This window comes from Herpailurus yagouaroundi, unplaced genomic scaffold, assembly GCF_014898765.1.
Source record: "Herpailurus yagouaroundi ecotype Mexico unplaced genomic scaffold, PumYag 100, whole genome shotgun sequence".
NCBI lineage: Eukaryota > Metazoa > Chordata > Mammalia > Carnivora > Felidae > Herpailurus > Herpailurus yagouaroundi.
The window spans coordinates 81,664,266-81,688,896 of record NW_024412391.1 but is presented as its reverse complement, the minus strand read 5'-3'; the positions used below and the strand labels follow the sequence as shown (position 1 = coordinate 81,688,896).

General features: G+C 42.1%; 1 protein-coding gene across 7 annotated transcripts in view; it reads left to right on the top strand.

The window, feature by feature from the left end:
* SRPK2 (SRSF protein kinase 2) overlaps positions 1 to 24,631 on the top strand; it is a 255,446-nt gene that overhangs the window by 171,601 nt on the left and 59,214 nt on the right. For all 7 annotated transcript variants that reach the window (XM_040472883.1, XM_040472878.1, XM_040472882.1 and 4 more), the window contains exon 2: positions 7,341 to 7,492. In XM_040472883.1, coding sequence (XP_040328817.1) covers positions 7,341 to 7,492 — 152 coding nt within the window. The remainder of the gene's footprint in view (positions 1 to 7,340; positions 7,493 to 24,631) is intronic.

Sequence of the window (24,631 nt, the reverse complement as noted above, 5' to 3'; positions counted from 1 at the left end):
TGACTGCATTTGCTACATCCCAGAAGTTTTAGACTGTCGTGTTGTTATTTTCATTGGCTTCCATGTACTTGTTAATTTCCTGTTTAATTTCTTGGTGAACCCATTCATTCTTTAGTAGGATGTTCTTTAGTGTCCAAGTATTCATGGTGTTTCTAAATTTTTTCTTGTGGTTGATTTCAAGTTTTATAGCATTGTGATCTGAAAATATATAAGGTGTGATCTTGTACTTGTTGAGAGCTGATTTGTGACCCAGTATAGGATCTATTCTGGAGAATGTTCCAGTGCACTCAAGAAGAATGTGTATTCCTTTTTAGGATGAAGTGTTCTGAATATATCTGTTAAGTTCATCCAGTCCAGTGTGTTATTCAGAGCCATTGTTTCCTTGTTGATTTTCTGCTTAGAAGATCTGTCCATTGTTTTAAGTGGGGTGTTGAAGTCCTCTACTATTATGGTATTATAATAAATGAGTTTCTTGATTTATATATTTGGGTGCATTCACATTGGGTGCATAAATATTCACAATTGTTAGATCTTCTTGGTGGATAGACCCTTGAATTATGATATAGTGCCCTTCTTCATCTCTTGTTACAGTCTTTATTCTAGAATCTAGTTTGTCTGATGTAAGTATGGCTATTCCAGCTTTCTTTTGATGACCATTGGTATGATAGATGATTCTCCATCCCCTTACTTTCAATTTGCAGGTGTCTTTAGGTCTAAAATGAGTCTCTTGTAAGCAGCATACAGATGGGTCTTGTTTTCCTATCCATTCTGATACCCTGTGTCTTTTGATTGAAGCATTTAGTTTATTTACATTTAGAGTGAGTACTGAAAGGAATTTAGTGTCATTGGGTTGCCTGTAGAGTTGGTGTTTCTGGTGATGTTCTGATCCTTTCTAGTCTTTGTTCCTTTTGAGGTTTTGTTTTGTTTTGTTGTTTCTCCAGAGTACCCCCTTAAAATTTCTTGCAGGGCTGGTTTAGTGATCATGAACTCCTTTAGATTTTGTTTGTCTGGGAAACTTTTAATTTCGCCTTCTGTTTTGAATGACATCCTTGCTGGATAAAGAATTCTTGACCGCATATTTTTCTGATTCAGAATATATCCTGCCATTCCTTTATAGCCTGCCAAGTTACTGTGGATAGGTCTGCTGTGAACTTATCTGTCTTCCCTTATAGGTTAAGGACTTTTTTTTCCCCCCTTGCTGCTTTCCTAATTCTTTCCTGCCTGTATATGTTGCTAATTTGACTATGATATGCCTTGGTGATGGTTGGTTTTTGTTGAACCTAATGATGGTTCCCTGTGCTTCTTGTTTTTTGATGTCTGTGTCCTTCCCCAGATAAGGAAAGTTTTCTGCTATAATTTGCTCACATAAACCTTTTGTCCCTTTTTCTCTCTCTTCATCTTCTGAGACTCCTATGATTTGGATGTTACTACCTTTTAATGAGTCACTTGAGTTCTTTAAGTCTTGTATCATGATCTTTTGCCTTTGTATCCCTCTTTTTTTTTCCTGCTTCATTATTCTCTGTAATGCTAATTCAATGCTTGATCCATTCTTGGTGTTGTGGCATCCATCTATTTGAGATTGTATCTTAGTTGTACCATTTTAAATTTCAGCCTTACTGTATTTTATAGCTTTCTTTAAAAAAATTTTTTTTTAATGTTTATGTATTTTTGAGAGAGACAAAATATGCGCAGGAGAGGGGCAGAGAGAGACGGGGAGAGAGAGAGACAGAATCCAAAGCGTGCTCCAAGCTCTGAGGTGTCAGCACACAGCCCAATGTGGGATTCAATCTGACAGACTACGAGATCATGACCTGAGTCAAAGTTGGATGCTTAACTGACTGAGCCACCCAGGCATCCCAGATTTTATTTCTTTTGTCTCTGCAGAAAGGGATTCTTTTATGTCTCCTATGCTTTTTTCACCCCAACTAGTATTCTTATTATCATGGTTCTAATTCTAGTTCACACATCTTATACCTATGTTGATTTAGTTCCTGGCTTTCATTTCTTCCTGTTCTTTCTTTTGGGGTGAATTCATTCATTTTGTCATTTTGGAAGAAAAAAATTAATAAAATAAAAATTAAAAACAAAACAAAATATCAAAAAAAAAAGGAAGCTAGATCCTAGGTGAGTTTTGTTCTACTTGTTGAAAGAAGTTTTATGGAATACAGGAAAAAGGGAAAGGAAAGGGGAAAAAAAGTAAGAAGAACTTTGAAAATTAAAAAACTCATATATAATAAAATAGAATTAAAGAAAATAAAATGAAATAGAATAAAAAATTTTTTAAAATAAATGAAGTAAAAAACAAGTTTTTCTTTCTGTATCTAAGAAAGAGAAAGAAAACAAAGAAAAAAACATTTTTTTTTTCAACGTTTATTTATTTTTGGGACAGAGAGAGACAGAGCATGAACGGGGGAGGGGCAGAGAGAGAGGGAGACACAGAATCGGAAACAGGCTCCAGGCTCTGAGCCATCAGCCCAGAGCCCGACGCGGGGCTCGAACTCCCGGACCGCGAGATCGTGACTTGGTTGAAGTCGGACACTCAACCGACTGCGCCACCCAGGCGCCCCGATAAAAAGAACATTTTAAGCAAAAACTGAAGCAAAGAAAATGAACACATAAAGGAACCAGCAAAAGAATGAAACCTGAATGAAGTTACATTCAGTGTCCCTTAGAACTGAAACTACGAAGGATTCTATAGTCCATACACTAAGCTTGTTGGAGTGATTTATGTTGGTCTTCTGGTGCCTGTGCTTGGAGGGTGCAGATGGGTGGAGCTTGATGTAATTGCTCCATTCTCCACTAGGTGGCTCTGCTTAGCCTACTGGGGTGGATCCATGTGCCTGTGTGCTGTGTGTGCACAGGGGAGGTGGAAATGGCTTCACCCAGCTCCCTAGTATCTAGCACAGGAACTTTGAGTTCTCACTGACCCGCGATCAAGCCCCTCCTTTGTCAGCCCTCTGTCTACTCCCTGTCTCTACCCTGTCCATGTTCAAGCTGTCCACTGCCAGGTGGCACCTCCCTCTAGAGTTTTATCTTAGATGGGGTTTTGTTTCAGAATTCCATGCTTCAGAGTCCTCGGTGGCTTGGACCTACGCTGACTCTCTGGGGAGGGTCTTACTGAGTGATGGCCGAGTGCCACCCTACGCCAGAAAAACGTTCATGCAATCGCCGCGGCAGTGATTCAGAGATTATGGCAAATCACAACACCCAGCCAGTGCCAGGTTTCATGGCACTCTGGTGTTTGAGTCCCTATACCAGCATATGTGCTGCTCTCCAGGGTCCATTGGGACCTTTGCCCTAGGGGAGGCCATATGGCCTCTACCAAATACACTCCAAGCAGGGCAACCACTTCTCCCTGTGTAGCACACAGACCCCTCAGACCCTGCAGCCTGCTCTTGGGGATTCGCCCTACTTCCTCACCAGAGCACTGCCAGGCACTGAGCTCGGGAACTTCAGAGTCTGTGCTCCACTGTTTATAGAATCCTGGTGGTATTGAATCCTCTTCTTTCTCCCTGGCAGTGGTTTTGGGGAACAGGTTTCTTGTTCAGTCCCCTGTGAAGGTTTTTACTCTTTCTCCCTTTCTCTCTTTCTCTCCAGCTACTTTGGTGGGGAGTGCTTTTCTTGTACGATCCCGATGCACTGCTTTCTGTGCCTTTCTCTTTCTCTCTCTGCCAAAATAGCTCACCACCCTCCAAGGCTTCTTTGTCTCCCCCGGTTCACCTGCCTGCAGTGCGTATGTGCCAAGTTCTGCGGCTCAAGTTACGAAGATTGTTGCGTTAATCCTCAGATCAATTTCCTAGGTGTTCAAAATGATTTGGTGCTGATGTAGCTGCATTTCAGGGAGGAGACAAGCTCAGGTTTCCATGCTGCTCCGCCATCTTGATTCCTCCCCAGTGCTTCTAGTAATTATTCTGTGAAATAACTTTTTGATGGTTCTCATTAGGATTGATGAAAAGGTACTTTTAAAATCTGTTGATATATTTTTTAAGTATGTACTTGGTGATATAAACTGCCTGCTACCTCTGGATCTTTTAAATAGTTGAGATTTAACCAGGCTTAATTAAAGTAATACTGTGGAAGCCACAAGAATCCACTTTGAAGAAGCCAGCCTTCAAGATGGTGTGGCCTCCTTCTCTTGTGCCTATACCTGCCCTAAGACATACTTACTTGTGTTTCTCCTATGTGGTAGGCAGTAACAGGGATGAATGAGATGAAGAAGAGTCATGATCAGCACCATAACATTTGGCAGTTATGTTGTTCTGAACCTTACTATGACGATTTAAGTGATTTGATAGTTGGTGATCATTGATGTGAGGCATGTTACTAGGAGAAGCCTTAGAAAAATTCACCATCATTGGTATGACCAGGAATCTCTGACTTTTTAGGCCAAGTACTCCTCTGGTTTTTATCTGAAGAGCCTAGGGTGGTGCTGTCCAGTAGAACTATAATGTGAGTCTCATTTGTAATTCGAAGTGTTCTAGCAGCCACATTAAAAAAAGTAGAATCAGGCGAGTTTAATTTTAATAATATATTGCATTCTATCCCAAATATTATTGTTTTAACATATAATAAATGTAAACTTATTAATAAAATATTTTACATTTTTTGTATGAAATCTCAGAAATCCAGTATGTATTTTACGCACGTAGCATGTCTTGATTTGTACTCTCGTCCCATTTCCAGTGCTCAGTACAGGCATGTGGCCAGTGACCACTGATTAGACAGCATAGCCCTAGGTGTTAGGATGTGATAGTTGAAATATTACTTCAACATTACTCAACTTCCTTTCTACTTCAAAGTACCCTGACTCCTTCCTTTAACTTGAGAGAAATAAGTGGCCTTGGGGGCGCTTTCTGCCTGCCTGTTCAGTGTGGCCCTCACTGGAGGGAGAAGAGGTGCCTGCCTGCTCATTGAGACCAGAGGGTCTGACAATTTTGTTAAGTGATGTGGACAGCTGAGCAAATGGGGGGACAATAATTAAGAGAAACACATTATGATGAGCCTCTCAAATGAGAGAAAATGGGCCCATGAAAATGAGAATTTGTTTTCCCTTATTACAGATACAGTCTACTCTGTAGGAATAAAGCTAAGTACAGAAAACACTTGTTAGAGCAGTGGTTCTCAAATGGGTATGATTTTGTCCCCAGGGAATTTGTTAATTTCTGGACATAGTTTTTGATGGTCACAACTGGCGGTGGGTGTGGATGTTACTGACATTAATGTCTTGAGGCCAGGGATGCTTATAACATTCTACAGTGTACAAAACAGTCCCCACTACAGTGAATTAATTACTTGGCCCAAGGGTCTGTAGTGAGGAGCACAGGTAGAAGATTCTCTAGTTCTGTTCTTTTCATTAATTGTTACATAGTTTCTATAGGGAATATAACATGTTTTCTTTTAAATTTGGAGACTCTCCTCATTTTTTCGTGTAAAATTTCTAAGCGTTTCTGATTGAGCACATTGGTCAGCTCAGTAGTTTCTGCTCACAGCCCTGAAGAATGAATGAATGGTTCTTGTGAGACCATTCATCTTGCTCACCTCCCCTTCCCTCTGGTGCAGCCCTCTCCTGCCTCCCCTTCTTCCAGCCTCTCTCTTGTGCATTGCCATTCTACTTTCAGTAAGAACATGTATGTTAAAAAGGAAAGGAGCATTTGCAAGGCTGCCAGAAAGATTAGTACACTTCCATAAGGTCTGTTAGATGTATTTTTGGATGTATTCTGGCAGTGATGTGGGTGTTTGGTTGTGATTATCCCCTTCCAGGGCTCCATCTTGAGCAGTGGTTAACTCAGGATGTGTTCACCACCCTGTTCCTAACGTTTGTCACCCAGGGAGCTGTAACTTTGAGTCTCCATAAATTGTGGCAAATAGCAATCAATACAGGTCGTTTTCAGCTCATAAGCGTTCCTTAGTCACTCTGCCAAAGATACTCAACTTGCCAGTGCTTGCCTTTCAGGTTACCTGTGCGGCACAGTCCCCACCCCTTCCTCGTGACTGCTGGGTTTCTGCTGCCTTCCACCCTACCCCCCTTTGTTGCTTGTGGCACTTTGAGTTTTGGTGGCAAACCACATAAGTGACCTTTAGCCAATTTAGGCTAAGAGCAATACAGTAAATTCTCTTTGGGGGCTGTCAGATTGGGAAGAATTTAGAGGTCTGGCTTAGAGAGGGGCCGGGGTCATGTGGCACTGCTGGCCCTGCCTCTACTAGCAACTGCAGATGAGCTTGCTGCCCGTGACAGCCGGCCTGAAGGTTCCAGGCCTGTAGAGTCAGCTTCAGCCGTCTGTGCCCTGAGCGGTACGACAGTGAAGAAAGCGGATCAGAACCAGCCTTCCCTTGTGTAGGGAGGAGCAGTCTCAAAAGGTGCTTTTCGAAGGGGGGCACGACTACTGGCAGTCCAAAAAGAAGAGCAGTTGTGCACACATCAGTGCTTATGGGGTTCCCCTTGCTCCCCAGACTAGAGACCCCCTCCTTACCCTGTGAACCTCTCTGTCAGCCCGATTTCCCTTGCCTGTTCGTGCACTCTGTGTGCTGGCTCAGGAAGAGTTTCTCCTCGAGATTCTCTAGATACCTGAAAGAAGGCTCTCATCTGTAATCTCTCAAGCTTAGAAACATTTTTTTTTGTATTGTGGGTTTTCTTATCTTTTATAAAAGAGCAGACTAACCATTATTTAGCCTTTTTGTGACATTTGGAAATTAGCATTTTGCAAACCTTGGAAACCTTGCATTAATGTATGTGCTGCTTTTGTATTTGACTGACAGTGGGTGTTTTCATTGTTTAATTTCCAGTTTGGGGTAGTATTCTTGATAAGCAAGGGAGATAGATGGCTGAATTCCTTAATGAAAATAACTGTACATCAGTTAATAGCATGTATTAGCTTTTACGAGTTATCCCGGAAACCTAACCACATTGTACTGTTTCTATGGGAAAAGGAATTCTGATTTTAAACAATGGAAAATAAGTCCTTTTATAAGCTCAGAGCTGCTTTCATCTGTCTTTTTATAATCTCTGTGGGATGTGTTCTAACTTAATAAGGCTATATAGCATGGGTGGGGGGGGTTCTCTTTCTGTTTTGCCCTTTATTTCATAATATTGTCAGGACTTAGAAAATTTTGAAGCTCTGAGTGAAAATGTGCCTGCAAAGTGTGATTTTTTTTTTTTCCCCTCTGGACGTGTATGTTGAAACCTTACTTGAATTTAGCTAAAATGGACGCGGTGCATTAACCAGCATTTCTAGCTAGTGTGTGACAGGTTTATTTTTTTCTTGTGTTAAGAAACTCTCATGTGTGTCCATAATGCAAGATTGGCTTCTGAGTAAATAGGAATTCTCCTTCTCCCGTTTCAGGCCGGAGCCTCAGCAGAAAGCTCCCTTAGTTCCGCCACCGCCGCCTCCACCACCGCCACCGCCTCTGCCAGACCCCACGCCCCCGGAGCCAGAGGAGGAGATCCTGGGATCAGATGATGAAGAGCAGGAGGACCCCGCCGACTACTGCAAAGGTGATCATGCCTGCTTGTCACTGATGCAGACAGTGTGGTCTATGTTAAATTCACCTCTTGGTGTCAACACCTTTTTTTTTTTTTTTTTTAATGTTTATTTATTTGAGAGAGGGAGAGCGTGAGTGGGGGAGGGGCAGAGAGAGAATTCCAAGCAGGCTCCGTGCTGTCAGTGTGGAGCCCGACCTGGGGCTCAGTCACACGAACTGTGAGATCGTGACCTGGTCCAAAGCCAAGAGTTAGATAGTAACCAACCCAGGCGCCCCTCATTTTTAATTTCTAGATCATTAAGTATAGAGTGGTACCAGAAAAGGTAAGAGATAGCAGAAGGAAAACTGTAAGAGATAGACAGTATATACATATGTACATACATACTTTCAAGAGGATTTTAATCTAATGGAATTAAAGATACTGTAAGTAGGACAGTTAAGGATAAAAACAGCAGCAGCTATCTAAGAAGAGCATAGACTAGAAGGTACCAGGCTCCTGAGGGGAGCCAGTGTAACGGTTGTGCAAGGCAATTGACTTTAAGTTTTCAGACTAAGAGTAACAAGGAACCAGTCCTTTTCTCTGTATAACATTGAATTACATAGTATTCATTGTCTGTGGAAAGAAAGCCTGCTCATTTGTTTACAGAGACAGACTTTTTCCTGGCATTGTACTCAGTGAAAAAGACATTCTGTGGGCTTTGCCATTGTGTGACACAGTGGATTGTGTTTTTAGCTGTGATTTCACAGAAGACATAGAAATTACTCAGGTGAAGTGTTCTTGTATTGCTTTGTAAAGATCAAGAGCATATAGTTAAACTCCTAAAAGGCAAGCATGTTGTGTGATGAATATTGAGGACAGTGTGATCCAGACTGTATGCTTTGTGTAGACTGGACTCTGAGAATGTAGGAGAAAGGGAGGTTGATGTGTCCATTTGACCACCTCTTTGTTACTTAATGTACTCATTTGGACTTTCATATTCTCTCTCTCTCTTTTTTGGACTTTCATTCTCTTTAGTAGATTATCACAGTCTGGAATTCTGAGCTTCTGAACAATTGATGAGACACTGACTTGCTACTCATTAAGTTCAATGTAATCAGATTCCCTTTTTTTTTTTTTTAAGAATTTTATTTTTATTAGTTATTTTTAAAGATTTTTTTTTAAATTTTTTTACATTGATTTATTTTTGAGAAACAGTGAGACAAAGCGTGAGCAGGGGAGGGGCAGAGAGAGGAGGAGACACAGAATCTGAAGCAGGCTCCAGGCTCTAAGCAAGCAGTTAGCACAGAGCCTGATGCGGGGCTCGAACTCACAAACTGTGAGGTCATGACCTGAGCCGAAGTCGGACGCTCAACCGACTGAGCCACCCAGGCGCCCGTTTATTAGTTCTTTTGAGAGACAGACAGGGAGACAGAATCCCAAGCAGGGCTTGGGATTGATGCCGGGCTCAAACCCACAAACCGTGAGATCATGACCTGAGCTGATATCCAAGAGTCAGACACTCAACTGATTGTGCCACTGAGGCACCCAAAGTAGATCACATTCTATACAGAAAAGTAATAGAAGGCAGGAGATGGATACCTGGTCAGGCCATAGAGCATTAATGAATCCCTGACTCCATGGTGTCTTGTATGAATTTAGCTAGTGATTGCAGGCCGTCTGGGTGTTGGTTATGGAGTACCATTAGAAACTTTTTAAGTCTCCATTAAGAGGAAGAGAAAATTATGTTCTGTTGTAAAAGTTTAAGAACTCATCTACTCTAACCATAGAGTGGGTTTCCACACCATAGGTGTGGGTTTCTACACATGGAATCAATGTTTTCCTTAGAAAAAAGAATGTAGATCTTTAGCATTTGGAGTAGTGATTATGACCTCAAAGGTCTAAGCCATCCGGTATGGAACATAACAGAGCCTGTGGAAAGGTGAAAAGATAGAGGTTTTACATCCTCCCTCTAAATCTGCATTTCTTGGTTCACAAATGAAGTTGTTTGAAGAGGAGATTTGGACAGTTGTCTTTGATCTCACTGCTTAGGCTGTGTTGTTAGCTTGGTCTGCAGGAACAGTTCTTTTAGCACATGGGCTCTACCATGCGGGAATGGGAGCTCTTGTTCTCACATCTGGCACTTGAGTGTGTGGGTCAGGAGATGTAACCAGTACTCTCTCATTTATCCCTGTACCATCTCTGTAGAGCAGCAGAGGGGACAGACACCTCGACCGAAATACAGGGCTGTGAATGAAGGATTTCACGGTCAGGGCTGATTTTAGGTAACATTTGCTGAACTCGAACCAGTACTAAAGTCAGCCTCACTGAAACATGTGAGAGATGTAAGCTTCTCTGTCTCTCTGTCTCATTCCTGACTCTGGCAAGTAACTTCTGCTTCCAGTCAGCATTACATGTAGTAGACGCCTTGCTCTGTGAATTTTGTGATCTAGATCGGAACATTTTGTCTAAGATAATGGATGCAAATGCATTCAAGGGGTCAGTGGAACTGATTGGGAATGTCTGGGGCAAGAACTGTGCCCCATCCCCCACCCCCCGCCCCGAGCCACAAATAGAGTTCAAGTTTCCAACTTGCTAATTATTCACATCTGAGTTATTTAGTAAATTTTGCCTACAGTCAGGTACATTATTCTTTGTAACTATAATACAACCATCAAAATCAAGAAGTGACCTTTGTGGGGCCCCCTGGGTGGCTCAGTCCGTTGGGCAGCTGACTCTTGGTTTTGGCTCGGGTCATGATCTCACAGTTTGTGGGTTTGAGCCCCACATCGGGCTCTGTGCTGACAGTTCAGAGCCTGGAGCCTGCTTCGGATTCTGTGTGTCCCTCTCTCTCTGTGCCCCTCCCCTGCTCACGCTCTGTCTCTCTAAAAATAAATAAATAAATGAGAAAAAAAAAGACATTAACATTGTTTATAGCTCTACTGTTCATTCCTCAAACTACATTCAGGTTTTGCCAGTTGCCGATATCGTCCTTTATATGAAACCAGTCCTTCCCAGACTCATACTACATTTTGTTTTCTTGGGTTAAAAAACAAAATGCAGCTGATCTAACTGGCCTTATTAAGCAGTTCATGAACCGGGCAGCACCCGCCTGTATCTAGCAAGTGGAGATGCTCCCGGAGTTGTACAGAATGAGAACTTTGAGGGTGAGGCATGGAGTTACGAGCTGAAGAAAAGAAAGGACTGTTTCTTGCCAGAATATCTTCCTTTGGGGCGGGGTGAGGGTAGAGAGCAGCAGGATTTTTATCATGCAGATTACCTCATTTGTGCTTATCAGGAAACTTCTGGTTGACTTTTAAAAGGTCACATTCCTGGGCTAGGTTTAAACTAGAATTAAGTCTTGGTTTGCTGTTGTGTTGGGGGGTGGGGATGATTCCAGTTTGCACTTGTTTTTTGTTTGTTTGTTTGTTTTTTCTCTTTATTAACACTTGTTTCTTTAATCTGGAACAATTCCTTAGTCTTTTCTTGACTTTGACATTTTTGAAGATTGTAGGCCAATTATTTTGTATAAGGCTTCTTAATTTGGTAAACTGTTTCTTTATTTTGTAGCTGTTTTGGTTTTTTGTTTGTTTGTTTTTTTTTAAGTTATCTCTGTGCCCAAGATGGGGCCCGAACTCACAACCCCAAGAATAAGAGTAGCATGCTCTACCAGGTTTCTTAATTTGGAATATCAAAACAGTGTTGTTCTATGAGAAGTGTTCTTACTGCGTTTTGTCAGGTAGTATGCGAGTTTGGTTTGCACCATTACAGTTGGTGTTGGTTATTTTGTTTAAGATGGCGTGTGCCAGATATCTGTCCTGTGAAGTTACTCTTTCCTCCTGGTAATTAGTTAGTACTGTATGTTGTTGTGAGTTACTTTGAGACTGTAAATATCCCCCTGCCAACTAACTTGCTTCCTTCTCCCTCTTCTTCCTTCCTCTTCCTGTCTCCACCTGTCCCTTCCATCCATCTCTGTGTCTGGTCATTCTTTCTAGTTACCTCAGATGGGCTCGTTCATGGAGTTCCCTTTTGTTCAGTGAGTTCTAATTAGTTATTCTCCTTGTTTATTTTGATGGCCCAAATTTGGCCATAAGGAGCTCCTTCAGGTTGATTCTGTATCCTTTTGAGACGTCCCTGTCATTCTTTCCAACTTTCAAGTATAGTACACTGTTCCAGGCTTGTCTCGTATTTTCCCTACTCCAGCCCTGGAATCCACTCTTTCTACAAGGAGCCCTCGTTCCTTTTAGTGGAGAATAGTGCTTAGGAAACAAGATCTAGGCATCAGATGTGGTTATTGCTGTTGAGGCAACAGTGCTTCCAGATACCTTAGCCTAGAGCTAGGGACACCCATACACTCTTCCTTTCTGTTTATATCTATTTCTATATTTATATTTGTTTCTATTTTTCCTTATGTATATATTAAAACACAGAAGTTAATCAGATATCTCTAATTCCACCTGTAATACCAGGGAATTCAGCCCAATTTTCTCCCTTTCTGTACTTCCGGGTTTCTTTCTTCGACAAATAAGAGGCTAGGTTCTCATTATCCTTGTTACGTTTAATTGTTCGATTAATTTCCTTGTGTGTGATGAATCACCAGTCATCCTCACTGCTGTTTTGGGCATCTGTCCCCTTCCGGCCTTACTTAGCCTGTGCTCAGATATCTTCGCTGCTTGGCCCTATCTAGTGATGACTGTGGACTGAATTGTTGAGGAAGGGGAAGGGCAGGGGTGGCTTTGGCAGTTCAGGAATATGATTCCCTTAGTCTGGTGTGGTGTCTTTTCTGTCTTCTGGTCACTTCTCTTTTCTTTGACTTCATTCCTGGAGAATAAATCTGCCAGCCACTTTTTAGAAAGAAAACAGCATCAAAAACAAACCACACTACCCTGTTTTATCTCTTCACAAAAGAACTATTTGTTCACCTTAGGAAAAGGGTTATGTTGGGGGTGGAGGGTGGAAAGTCCCCCACCGTCTCCGCACCCTGCAGTAGCTGCGGTAAGCAACTGGGTGTCTGCCCTTCTGGATCATTCATCACCAACCAAATTGCATCTCAACTTTCTACCTTCTTTTTACCTCTTTACGGGTCTTTCCCCACTCAACACACAGGAAACCTCAGCCACTTGAGCACAAAGGCCACTGTGTAAAGTTCTCATATTGATAAAGCATTCTTCTTTGCTCCTTTCTGCTTGCCTGTGCGTTCTCTTTCTGCATAGCCAGCCTGTGCCCACTCATCTCAGTTTTTGCTCTCCCGCCAAACTCAGGAGGATTATGGCCTCGGTGTCTGAGAGTCCTGGGTTCAAATTCTGGCTTCCCAGTCCTATGTCCTCAGACAAGCTCCTTTCCATCCAGGCTTCAGCTTCTTCATCTGTGATATAATATCCTCTCTCCGCGTAATGTAACATATAACCACATCGTACCACTCAAGATTTTATGAGGATAAAAATGAGACAAATACATGAAGTATGTGCCATACTGCCTGGTACAGGGAAGGTGCTTAGGAAATGTGAATTTTAGTTTCCTCTGCTCTGTCTTCATTTATTCATTCTCCCCTCAGGACTGTTCCCGCGTGTGTGTTCGTGCTGGTCTCCTTGTGGCCTCACTGCCTCCCTCTGCTAGGCCTGTTTCCCTGGCCTCTGGAGAGAGAGCTGTGTCAGCATGGTTTCTCTCTTCCTATCTTGTTTTGATGTCGCTTCTGGGCAGTTTGTTTGGATTCTTACTTCCAAGCCCAGGAGATAACACGGATCAGGCACGGGGTGAGCCAATAAACAGGCACTTCCGGGAGGCCCTTGTGCAATCCTGCTCATTTGGTGAGTGTCTCTCGGACGGACGGGGTAGAGCCCCCTGCTCTGGGGGGATTGCCGTGTAAAGTGGCTTTTCAGAGTGTGACCTTTGTACCACCTGCATCGGAACCGCTAGGGGCACCTGGTACGTGGTCCTGGGCTGGACTGTACATCCAGAGTCGGGACCCCTGGGAGTACGCCCCGCACTGCACGTGTTTCACGGGCTCAGCAGGCTCCTCCAAGGTATGTGCCATGCCTCCAGAGCACCACGGCTACCACGAAGAAGTGGCTTCCGTTCACTTCCTGCTGTGTAAGGGGAATTAACTGCTTTGACCTACCTTATGTTTCAAAATGTTTCTGGCCCTCAGCATGTATTTGCTACAAGGACTGGTCCGTGGTGACCTAGGCACCTTGCTGTGTTAACATCCTGCTGCCTGCACTGATGGACTCCTTGGAGCTCCTGTGTTTGGGCTCTCTTAAATCATCCTTCAGGAAGTTGGCACCTTGTACAGTTTCATCACCTGTATTGTTTCTGCAGATACTGATTTCAGCACTTTGATGGGCTGACTTGGTAAGCATGTGTCATTTCCTTAGGCCTTCATCGAACCCTGAATCACATCTTAATTAGGCCCCTCCCTGTGTCCCTCACAATGGTGTCTGTCACAACCTGCCACCCCCCAGTAGTCGTCATGGTGTAGAATTGCACATGTATTTTTGCATGCATCTGTGATCTCCTTCTCCTCAGTCTGGAAGATTGCCTGTGGGCAAGGGCTGTGTATTTTGTCAGCCCCACTGCATGTATACTGTCCACAGTGCAATAAATATTTTTGGTTGGATGAAGGAATTGTCTCTAGTGTTAGGCTCCAGCTAAGGGACAGACAGTACTGATGCTACCTGTGTCTCAGAAGGCGTGTCAGGAGTGAGGAGGTCGATGCACCGTGAAGGACGCACAAGTCGGAATGCACATCTTGCATTTCCTCCCTGGATCTTAAAATTACCCGTAATGCTCCAGAGGTCTTTATTATACACATTTGAGTGACATTCAGTTTGTTTCTTTTGCGGCTTAGGAATATCTTCTTCAAAACGTAGCATAAAAATGTAAATATTCACACACTAGAAAAATGTCAGATGACTTGTAAAAAGTTTAGACTGGCTGAATTTTAATAACTCTCAAAGTTTAATGGCGGTTATACGTTCTCATCAGCCTTGTCTTTCTCAGAGTATGTGACTTATGACTTATAGCTTTAGCTTCTTTTAAAGAAAGCAAGGAATATACCTTACATAGGGTTGCCTTAGAAACCGCTATCATACAGCTGGTGTTTTATAGAAGTGTAGTCTTTAGTCTCTGTCTCTATATATATATAGAGAGAGAGAGAAATATAGAAATATATATCATATAAATATATATGATAACCTTTATTCATTCACAGTTATTTTCCTTAAAATCACTAAAGCTGTGCACATATTTAATCCCACCATGGTTGACTATGTTTTTAAAATTAGTTGGCTTAATTTGGCTTACTTGAGGCCTTAAAAAGAAATTCTCTTTATTTCTATGAACAGAATAATAGATGCTCTTGAACTGATTACATAGGCCTTCTTAACATTTCTTTCATGGGGCCTGAGGAGATTCTGATGCCTGATAGACCCTGGTGCTGTGAATTGCTGCTGACCAGGGTATTGATCCCTAAGCCTTAGTTAGCATGACAGTTGAATTCTTTGAGGCTTACTATGTGTACAGTGTTGTGTTTTACTACAGGGAATATAAAGGTGAGTGAGAAACCAGCCCCCACTCTCTAAGACTTCATGGGCTAGAATATAAACTAGTCAGTGACAGAACCTCTGCTGGTCTTGCGTTCGCAGTCTGTCCCTGGACCTAGTAGAATAATCTGTGGCTTGCTAAATAGTGACCGAAGAGAGCAGATCAAGAAACTTTTTAAATACCCCTTTTCATCTTTATTGTGTAGTTAATTGTAAGATGAAAAAAAGATGAAAGATTTGTGATTGCCTTTAGAGGAATAAGTTTGTTTGGTTAGAGGTAAAAGACTTCATAGAAAATGTAAAGGGGGCCTTGCCACTTGGGATTTATTAGACTTTGTTGATAGCATAGGGCACTTCTCTGACCCCACCTGCAGGCTGGGAAGGTTCTCTGGAAAGCTCTAAGTGACCTTGTTTTCCAGCAAATAGCAAGCTAAAAGCTGATGTGTAGGTTAGGTTGAAGAGGTGTTTGGAAGCATGATGTAGAGGACGAAGATGAAGGTAAGAAATTTGTACATGAAGTAAATTAAAACATCAGTTAGGGATATATAGTGAAAAATACAAAGTTGAACACAGAACAGTTCATGTGTGTTTATGTCAATTTCTTGGGATTTTCTGCACATACAGTCATTTATCCTTTCACTGCAGATACACCCCCCCCCCGCCCCCTGTTAACATTCTTTATGATTTTATTTCTCTTTCTTCCTGCATAAGGTTGAATAGAGGTGGTAAGAGTGGACATTGTTAATTGTGTCTGATTTCACAGTTAAATGTGTAGGTATTTTTTAGGTCTCTTTACAGGTTGTGATGGATCATAGATTGAAATGTAAAGCTAAAAGTATAAAGCTTATAAAAAGAAAAAAGTAGGAGGATATCTTCACAGCCTTGGAGTAAGGGAAGATTTCTTAGAGAATATGCAAGACATATTAACTACAGAATAAGAATTAATAAATTGGATTTCATCAAAATAAAAAATACTTGCAGATTAAAAGGCATTTTTAAAAATGAAAAGACCAGGGGCGCCTGGGTGGCTCAGTCGGTTAAGCGTCCGACTTCAGCTCAGGTCACGATCTCACAGTCCGTGAGTTTGAGCCCCGTGTCGGGCTCTGGGCTGATGGCTCAGAGCCTGGAGCCTGCTTCCGATTCTGTGTCTCCCTCTCTCTCTGTCCCTCCCCCGTTCATGCTCTGTCTCTCTCTGTCTCAAAAATAAATAGACATTAAAAAAAGAAAAAAAAGAAAAAGAAAGAAAGAAAAGACTAGCCTCAGACTAGGAGAAATATTGGCTACATAGATAGCTGACAAAGAACATGACTGGGAGAGAGAACATAGGAAGTCTTGTGGTTTTGGAGAAATAGTCTTCATGTTGATTAGGGCGTAAACATTTGTCAAATAATCAGGGAATTGTGTGCATAAGACATTTGATTTCCATTGCATGTAAATTTTATCTCTATTTAAAAGAAGGTAGGGACAGCTGGGTGGCTCAGTCCTTTGAGCTCAGTCTGTTGAACGTATGACTTCGGCTCAGGTTATGATCTTGTAGTTTGTGAGTTCGGGCCCTGTGTCGGGCTCTGTGCTGACAGCTTAGAGCCTGGAGCCTGGTTCGGATTCTGTGTCTCCCTCTCTCTTAGCCTTCCCCCACTCGTGGTCTGTCTCTCTCTTTCTCAAAAATAAATAAACATTAAAAAAAAGAATTGCTAAGTAAAGGTTGCCATACCTACTTACGTGTGGATTATAGGATTTGTGTGTGTGTGTGTGTGTGTGTGTGTGTGTGTGTGTGTTACCTCTTTGCTTGTTTTTCTTGGTTTTCTGTATTGAGCATGTATTTCTTTGTAAGTAGGAAGAAAATGTTTTTAAAAAGAAAAATACAGCAGTGAGTAGGAACCATTGTAGATTTTGCACAGGGAATTGCTATATTTAAAAAAAAGATTAATCTGTGAATCTTGAATGACTAGAGAGAGAAGATACATAGAAAGGCGAGGTCGAAAAGCAAACAGCACCACAGAGGAAGCATCTTGATCATTTGACAAACAACTGAATATGGAGGACAGCAACGAAAACATTCCAAGTCTTGAACCTTGATGTGACTGGAAGGAGAGCAGTGCCTTCTGGGCATCATTTTTTTTTTTTTAAGGACCCTGTGAGTTTTGAATCTGCTTGTTAATTCTTCTTGGTATTGGATATTATTTGGCTATTAAAAAAAAAACTTCCAGCCAAATAAACATGCAGCCTTGCCCTACCAAGTGAGCAGGAATTTCCAGCACTGCGTTCTGTGTCCTGACTCCACCGCAGCATTATTCTATTTGATTTTTTTCTGGGCTGTTTTTTTCTTTGCCCCAATTTCCTTCTAATTTTGTATCTTGTATTGTGGTTTTACAGACTGCCTCAGTTCCTTCTTGGAAAGTAGATTTGGCACTGTTAACACGAACAGTGAAATCATAGTTGGTCTGGGGAAATTTTGTTGAGTTTGACTTTATTCATTTTAGTTCAAAGAAGCTGGTGTAGATATCAAAAAGACAACTAGCAGTAGGAGTCTGGGGCTCGGAAGAGCAGCTAGCAAATGGTGTAGTAACGAATTTAACATTGCCCAAAGAGAGGTCTGGCCTTTTCCCTAAGTTCTGTGTGATAATGTCTAAGCTCTTGGAGTGTCCAGCCTCGTAAGTGTCTGTTTACCTGGGGGCCTCAGGCCATGCACTGGCAGAGCCCCAGTAAAGACTCTGGGCTCCAGGGCTAGATGAGCTTCTGTGGTTGGCAGTACTCTGTGTGTGGTCACCAGTCATTACCCAGAGGAATCGGCTCTGTCTAGAACTCCGCTGGCAGGGGACACCTACGTGCTGTGTGTTTGGGACCCTCCTAGATTCTGCCCCCTACATCTCTTCCCTTGATTGATTTTAATCTGTGGCCCTTATGTTGTAGTAAGAGGTGACCGCGAGTGTAGCACCCTTCAGGGAGTTTTGCGAGCCCTTCTTACAGAAGATTAACTATTACAGCCAAGCTGCAGACTCGCAGCTGGTGTCAGCCAAGAGAGCCCCACAGTTCCGTGCGAAGTCGACGTGGTCTAGTGGCCTCCTCCCCAGCCTTACACAAGTACTGCAGGTTTGGTAGGAAAATAAATCATGCAGGGGTGTTAAGTGAATAAAAAAGATGCAGAAAGGCTGTTCAGGGACAGGGCTTTGAGAGATTCGGTGGAATCTAGGAGGAGAAAGAACGAGTTGAAAGAAACAGAGCAGCCAGGGAGGTAGGAGAGCAGCCAGAGACTGGGGGTTCCGCTTGACATGGAACAGATTGGGGAACTGAGCACACAGAGCTCTGTTCGTCTCCGTGAAAAATCCCTATACATATTCAGTTGTGTGAGTGGAATTTTCCAGTTTTTGGGTATAGAGGGGTCTTACTTGCATTCTAAATGTCAGTGGTTCTTGTCCCTACCTGTTAGCTCCCTGCACGGTTGGCACTTTGGGATCTGCATGTCCCCAGAGGTGGGTGGCATGGGACCTGGGCCGGAGCCACTGTGACATCTGTCATGGACTTCCTCGCTGCTCCGGGCGCTGCCAGCACCCACTGTGAGAATGCTTTTGGCCATGCTGCCGGGGCTTTCCCCGCCATGCTCGGTGCCAGAGCGGGACTGGGTGGTGCAGCAGCAATGACAGAGCCCAGTCCAGATGCCGCCTCTGTCTCCACTTAGTCCAGCAGGGGTGTGCACAGCACCACCTGTGCCACTGCACCTGTGCACCTCCGCGTGCCCTTTGCAGATACGGCTCCTGCAGCCACCCCGCAGCCCTCTCTCTGCTGGCCTGCGCTGCTGGGCTCGGGAGTCTGCTTCAGAAAGAGTGCACTCAGTGATGGCTCGCTTTCCTGCCCCATCCTCTCCCAGTCCCCTTACAGACTCACTGGAACATAAATTCCTTTACCTTCCTTCCTTGGCCAAAACCCGAAGCACTCTTGCACGTCATTTCTTCCACTGTGGTGGCTCCTCAGGGCCATCCACCGATTATCTCGGTGGGCCCAAGCATGTTTGATTCTTATGTGGGGTCTAAGGATTGTGAAAACACTTTTTTATAAACAGAAGCTAGTAATGGGACAGGTTTTGGAATAATTTATCTTCTCCCTTTTTTTTAATTTATTTTTACTGAGATACAATAGACACACAACATTATGTAAGTGTAGGGTGTATGTCTTCTGAGTTAAGGTGTTGATTTGGTACATTTATATATTGTACCATGGTTACCCTCCTTAGTGCTAGATAACATTTCCATCGTGTCACGTAATTATCATTTCCCTTTTTTGGTGGGAATGATTACAGTCTAGTCTCTTAGCAACTTTCAAGTTTATGATAGAGTTGCCTGTAGTTCTTATTTCCCACTTGAGGCTAGTAGATAAAAAGAACTGTATTCTTAAGAGTTCCATATCCGGGTCCCTCTCCTCCTTAGCATTGATGTTCTGGATTAGGCAGAATCATGATGATTTTCCTATTTGTCTGTATTGGATCCTGAGTCAGCTTAGAATTGAGAATATTGAAATGAAGTAAAAGAGTTTTAGATTTTGTTGTTGTTTTTTTCTTTTTCCTATTTTATATTGACTAGCAGTACTTGAAAACTGCTATTTTTTTCCTCCTGCAGTTTTCTGTATTGATTACAATACTTCCCCCAAACCCTAATCCATGGGGGTTATTTTCCAGGACCCTCCAGTGAATGCCTGAAGCTTCAGGTAGTAGCAAGCCCTATATATACTATGTTTTTTCCTATACGTACATGCTTGTGATGAAGTTTAAATTGTAAACGGATCAGGCACAATAAGAGATAACAACAACAATAATAAAATAGAACAGTTATTACAGTATACTATAATAAAAGTTATTGTGTAAATGTGGTCGGTCTCTCTCTCTCTCTCTCAAAATGTCTTACTGTTTGTACTCACCCATGTGGTAGTGGTGATGTGAGATGATAAAATGCCTGCTAGATGACGTGAAGTGAGGGAATGACAGACCTAGTGTTCGGCTACTGTTGATCTCCTGGTGATAGGAGGGGAATGACGTAGGCACTGTGACCTAGCATTAGGCTACTGTTGATCCCCTGGTGATATGCCAGAAGGAGGGTCACCTGCTTCCAGACTGCAGTTGGCCATGGCTAATTGAAACTGCTAGGAAGACAGGAGTACTGTACATAAAATTTCCCACTTTAAAGGCTGCGATTTATTGGTTTTCAGTGTATTTACAGACTTGGCAGCTGTTAGCACTGTCTAATTCCAGAACATTTCATCACCCTAAACAAGAATCACGTTTGTTAGCGGTCAGTCCTCTTCCCTGTTCTTCCCTGTTCTTCCCAGTCCTTGGCAACCACTGATCTGCTTTGTGTATGAGTTTGTTTATTCTGGACATTTGGTGTAAAGAGAGCACTATAGTGTGTAGCCTGTTGTGGCTGGCTCAGCATCGTTTTAACTTTGGTCCCTGATGTCGCATGTATTAGTACTTTCTCCCTTTTTATACTGAATAATATTCTGTGGTCGAGATATATTCTATTTTGTTTACCCATTTATCATTTGGTATACATTTGGTTGTTTCTCCTTTTTGGCTATCAAAAATATGCTACTATATATACACATACATACACATACACTTTGTATATGAGTTTTTAAGTGGGCATGTTTTCTTTTTCTTGGGTAACCCTAGGCGTGGAATTGTTGGGTCATATTGTAACTCCTTGTTTAAATATCTTGAGGGATTGTCAGACTGGATTTGTGAAGCAGCCACATGTCACTGTATATCCCCACCAGCAGTGTATGAGGATTATAATTTCTCTGTATCCTTGCCAATACTTACTTTTGTTTTGGCCATTCTGTTCTTATGGAAGTGGTATCTCATTGTGATTTTGATTTTCATTTTTTAAAAGACTATTGATATTGACCATCCTTTCGTATGCTTATTGGCCATTTACATATCTTCTTTGGAGTTTCTGTTTGTGTGTGCCTGCATATGTACTCACATGAATGTGCTGAGGCCATGGTTCATAGTAACACAACGTTGTTTTCATTAGAGAGTCCATGAGAATTTTCCTCCACTTTCAGTACATGGGAAAGTATACTGCTACCCCAGATGTCCTGATTTATTATTAACGGTTTTAACACTGTTGTGATGCCCCCATTTCCTTATTGGCTTTTGATGTTAGAACTTGAGGTTCACACCCATGGTGGAAAGTGACCAAATATGCATATTCCTATAGCTCTTTATTTATTTATTAAAATTTTTTTTTAATTTTTTTTTTCAACGTTTTTTATTTATTTTTGGGACAGAGAGAGACAGAGCATGAACGGGGGAGGGGCAGAGAGAGAGAGGGAGACACAGAATCGGAAACAGGCTCCAGGCTCTGAGCCATCAGCCCAGAGCCCAACGCGGGACTCGAACTCACGGACCGCGAGATCGTGACCTGGCTGAAGTCGGACGCTTAACCGACTGCGCCACCCAGGCGCCCCATATTTATTATTAAAAATTTGTTTAATGTTTATTTATTTTTGAGAGACAGAGAGAGATAGAGCATGAGCAGTGGAGGGGCAGAGAAAGAGGGAGACCCAGAATCCGAAGCAGGCTCCAGGCTCTGCGCTGTCATCACAGAGCCCAACACATGGCTCTGACTCACAAACTGTGAGATCATGACCTGAGCTGAAGTTGGACGCTTAACCAACTGAGCCACCCAAGCACCCCAGTATAGCTCTTTATATTGTGGAATATATGTTTACTTCTTATTTGCTAGTTCAAAAAATTATTATGAAAGTTTTATATGCTTAATGTTAAAAATTCAAACAAAGTAGGAAGTAAGCAAAAACTTAAAATTCTCACTTTTACTTCCAACGCTTTTCCACAGTCCCATTTCTCCAAGGTGAATTGAAAGGGTTTATCCAGAAATTAATACGTATATATGCACATCCATCCATATGTGTATAACTTCCATAAATGAAATTGATCTGTGCATAATCCATATAATGCTATTTTTTTCCCAGCAACATGTGTGGAATCAGTTCCATGAATCTAAATATAATTCTGCATCATTGTTTTCTGTATAATGTTGTGTTCTTATTTACTTACTCTAACTGTGTATTGATCAGATATTTAAAGGTTTTCGGTTTTCACTATTGTAAATAATGCTGCTGGGAGCTGCTTGTATATTCATCTTATGCATTTGTTTTGAGCATAAATATGTAGAGAGGATTAGCTAGTTTTAAGCACAGCATATTTTGATTTTAACATGTCAACAGTTGTGGAGCTTGGATGGCTCAGGCACTGGAGCATGTGACTCTTGATCTCCTGGTCGTGAGTTCGAACCCCACATTAGGTGTAGAGATTACGTAAAAATAAAATCTTAAAAAAAAAATGTCACCAGTTGCCCTCCAAAAAGATTATACTGATTTATACATATGTTGGAAGTACATGAGTATGGTTCCACATGGCACCACTAACTACATGGTATTACCAATAGGCTCTTTGTTTTTATTTATTTCTAATATTAATAATGTCCATATTTTTATTTTATTCTTTTTGTGTCATGTGACGTTGTGTTTATTTTACTTTATTTTTAAACCTTGTTTTTAAAAAAAAAATTTTTTTTTAACGTTTATTTATTTTTGAGACAGAGAGAGACAGAGCATGAACGGGGGAGGGGCAGAGAGAGAGGGAGACACAGACTCTGAAGCAGGCTCCACACTGTCAGTGCAGGACTCGACGTGGGGCTTGAACTCATGAACTATGAGGTGAAGTTGGACTGAGGCACCCAGGTGCCCCTGTGTTTATTTTTTAAAGAAGATTTAACTCTTAGACTATAATTTCTTCATCATATCTTGATTATGCTTTACTCTTTTGTCCTTTTATATGCTAATTAAAAATCACGTTACCTCTTTCTGCAACTTTTATTGATCCTTTCAGCCTACTCAGCTCTTTTCACTATGTCACTCCTATTCAGCGTGAACGTTCAAACTTGAATCTCTCATCAGACTTCCAGACCCAAATTCTTCCCAGGAGAATACTCATTTTTCCTATATTAGTAATACAACTGAGATGGTAGTGTTCCCTCTAAGACTGTTAGGTCTGAGGCATAAAAGTAGGAGTTTTCAAGACAGCAGGATATAATAAATAGCAGCATTCAGTTGAGCCACATTTTGAGGAGGGTGAAAGCTAAGACAAGGCCAGTGAGAATTACCTGCAGGGAGAGTTCCCAGTGACACCAATGACTGGGGCCAGTGATGGGTCATGGAGATGTCCAGGCATACTGGAGAGACCATAGCAGGTTCTTGCATGAAACTTAGCCGTCAAATGAAGAGAACATTTTATAGCTTGTTGGGGGGTGAGGTCGGATATGAGCCAGGGAAAGTTGATTTTGGGACAGGATACCTTGAGCATATTTCTAGGCAGAAGAGAAGCGGTCTGAAGAGAGGTTGAAGGACCAGCAAGGAAAGAATTAAATGAGTGATTTGGGGGGATAGTAGTCTTGGAAAGATTGAGGTCACCTCTTTCTTGCAGAATAGAGGAGCTTTTAACATAGCTGTTGTGGCGAGCAGAGTAATGACTCTTCTGGCTATTATTGTTGTGTAACGAATTATCCCAGAACTTGCAGCCTTATGCCAACTTTTAATTTTGCTCATGATTTTATGGATCAGGAATTTAGAAAGGGCAAAGCTAGGATGGTTTGTCTCTGCCTCATGATACCTGTGGCTTCAGCTGAGACATCTCAAAGGCTTGAAGTGACTTGATAGTTGGGCCCTAGAATTATCTGAAAGCTTACTCTCATATCTGGCCCCTGGACCAGAAGGATTGGACCATTAGAACTGCCAGCTGGAACACCTCCATGTGGCTTGGCTTCCTCATAGCATGACGGCTTCAGAGTAGTCAGACTTCTTACTTGGTGCCGGAGTTCCAAAAGCAGACATCTACCTTACAAAGTGACAGTTTCATCGCCTTGTACAGCCTAGCCTCAGAAATCACCCAGTCACTTGTACTACGTTCTTTTGTTTGGAAGTATCTCAGAAGCCAGTCAGATCTGTAAGGAAGAGAAGTAGAGAGTTCCTTTTCTTGATAATAGAACATCAGGGCTCTAGAAGAGCAAGTGGTGTGGAAGATACTGTTGGCATCCTTTTTTAGAGAATACAGTTTGTCAGAAGAATGTCACACAAATTAGTTAAAGGACATTGCTGACTCCCCAAGTATGTTTAGCTGTATCTGTTTTGGGTGTAATCATTTAACTGCTTTTCCTGGAGCATAAATTCATTTAATACTCTTTTTGTCTGGCATAGATTATAAGCCATAAATCTAAAGCCACAAGCCTAAAGTCCTAACTATATGTAAATGCTGTGTGGGGTACCTAACATAGGAGTAATGTACAAGTTGGTACATGAGTTAGGCTTTCTCATGATGATTAAGCTAGAAAGCCCGAATTGCTCTTGGATTATAAAACTAGATGGGACTTTAGATTGAGACTCAAAAATAAGTTATTTTTTTAAAATATTTATTTATTTTGAGAGGGAGAGAGAGAGAGCATGAGCGAGCAGGAGAGGCGCAGAGAGAGAGAGGGAGAAAGAATCCCAAGCAGGCTCCATGCTGTCAGCACAGAGCCCAATGCAGGGTTCCATCTCACAAATTACGAGATCGTGACCTGAGCCA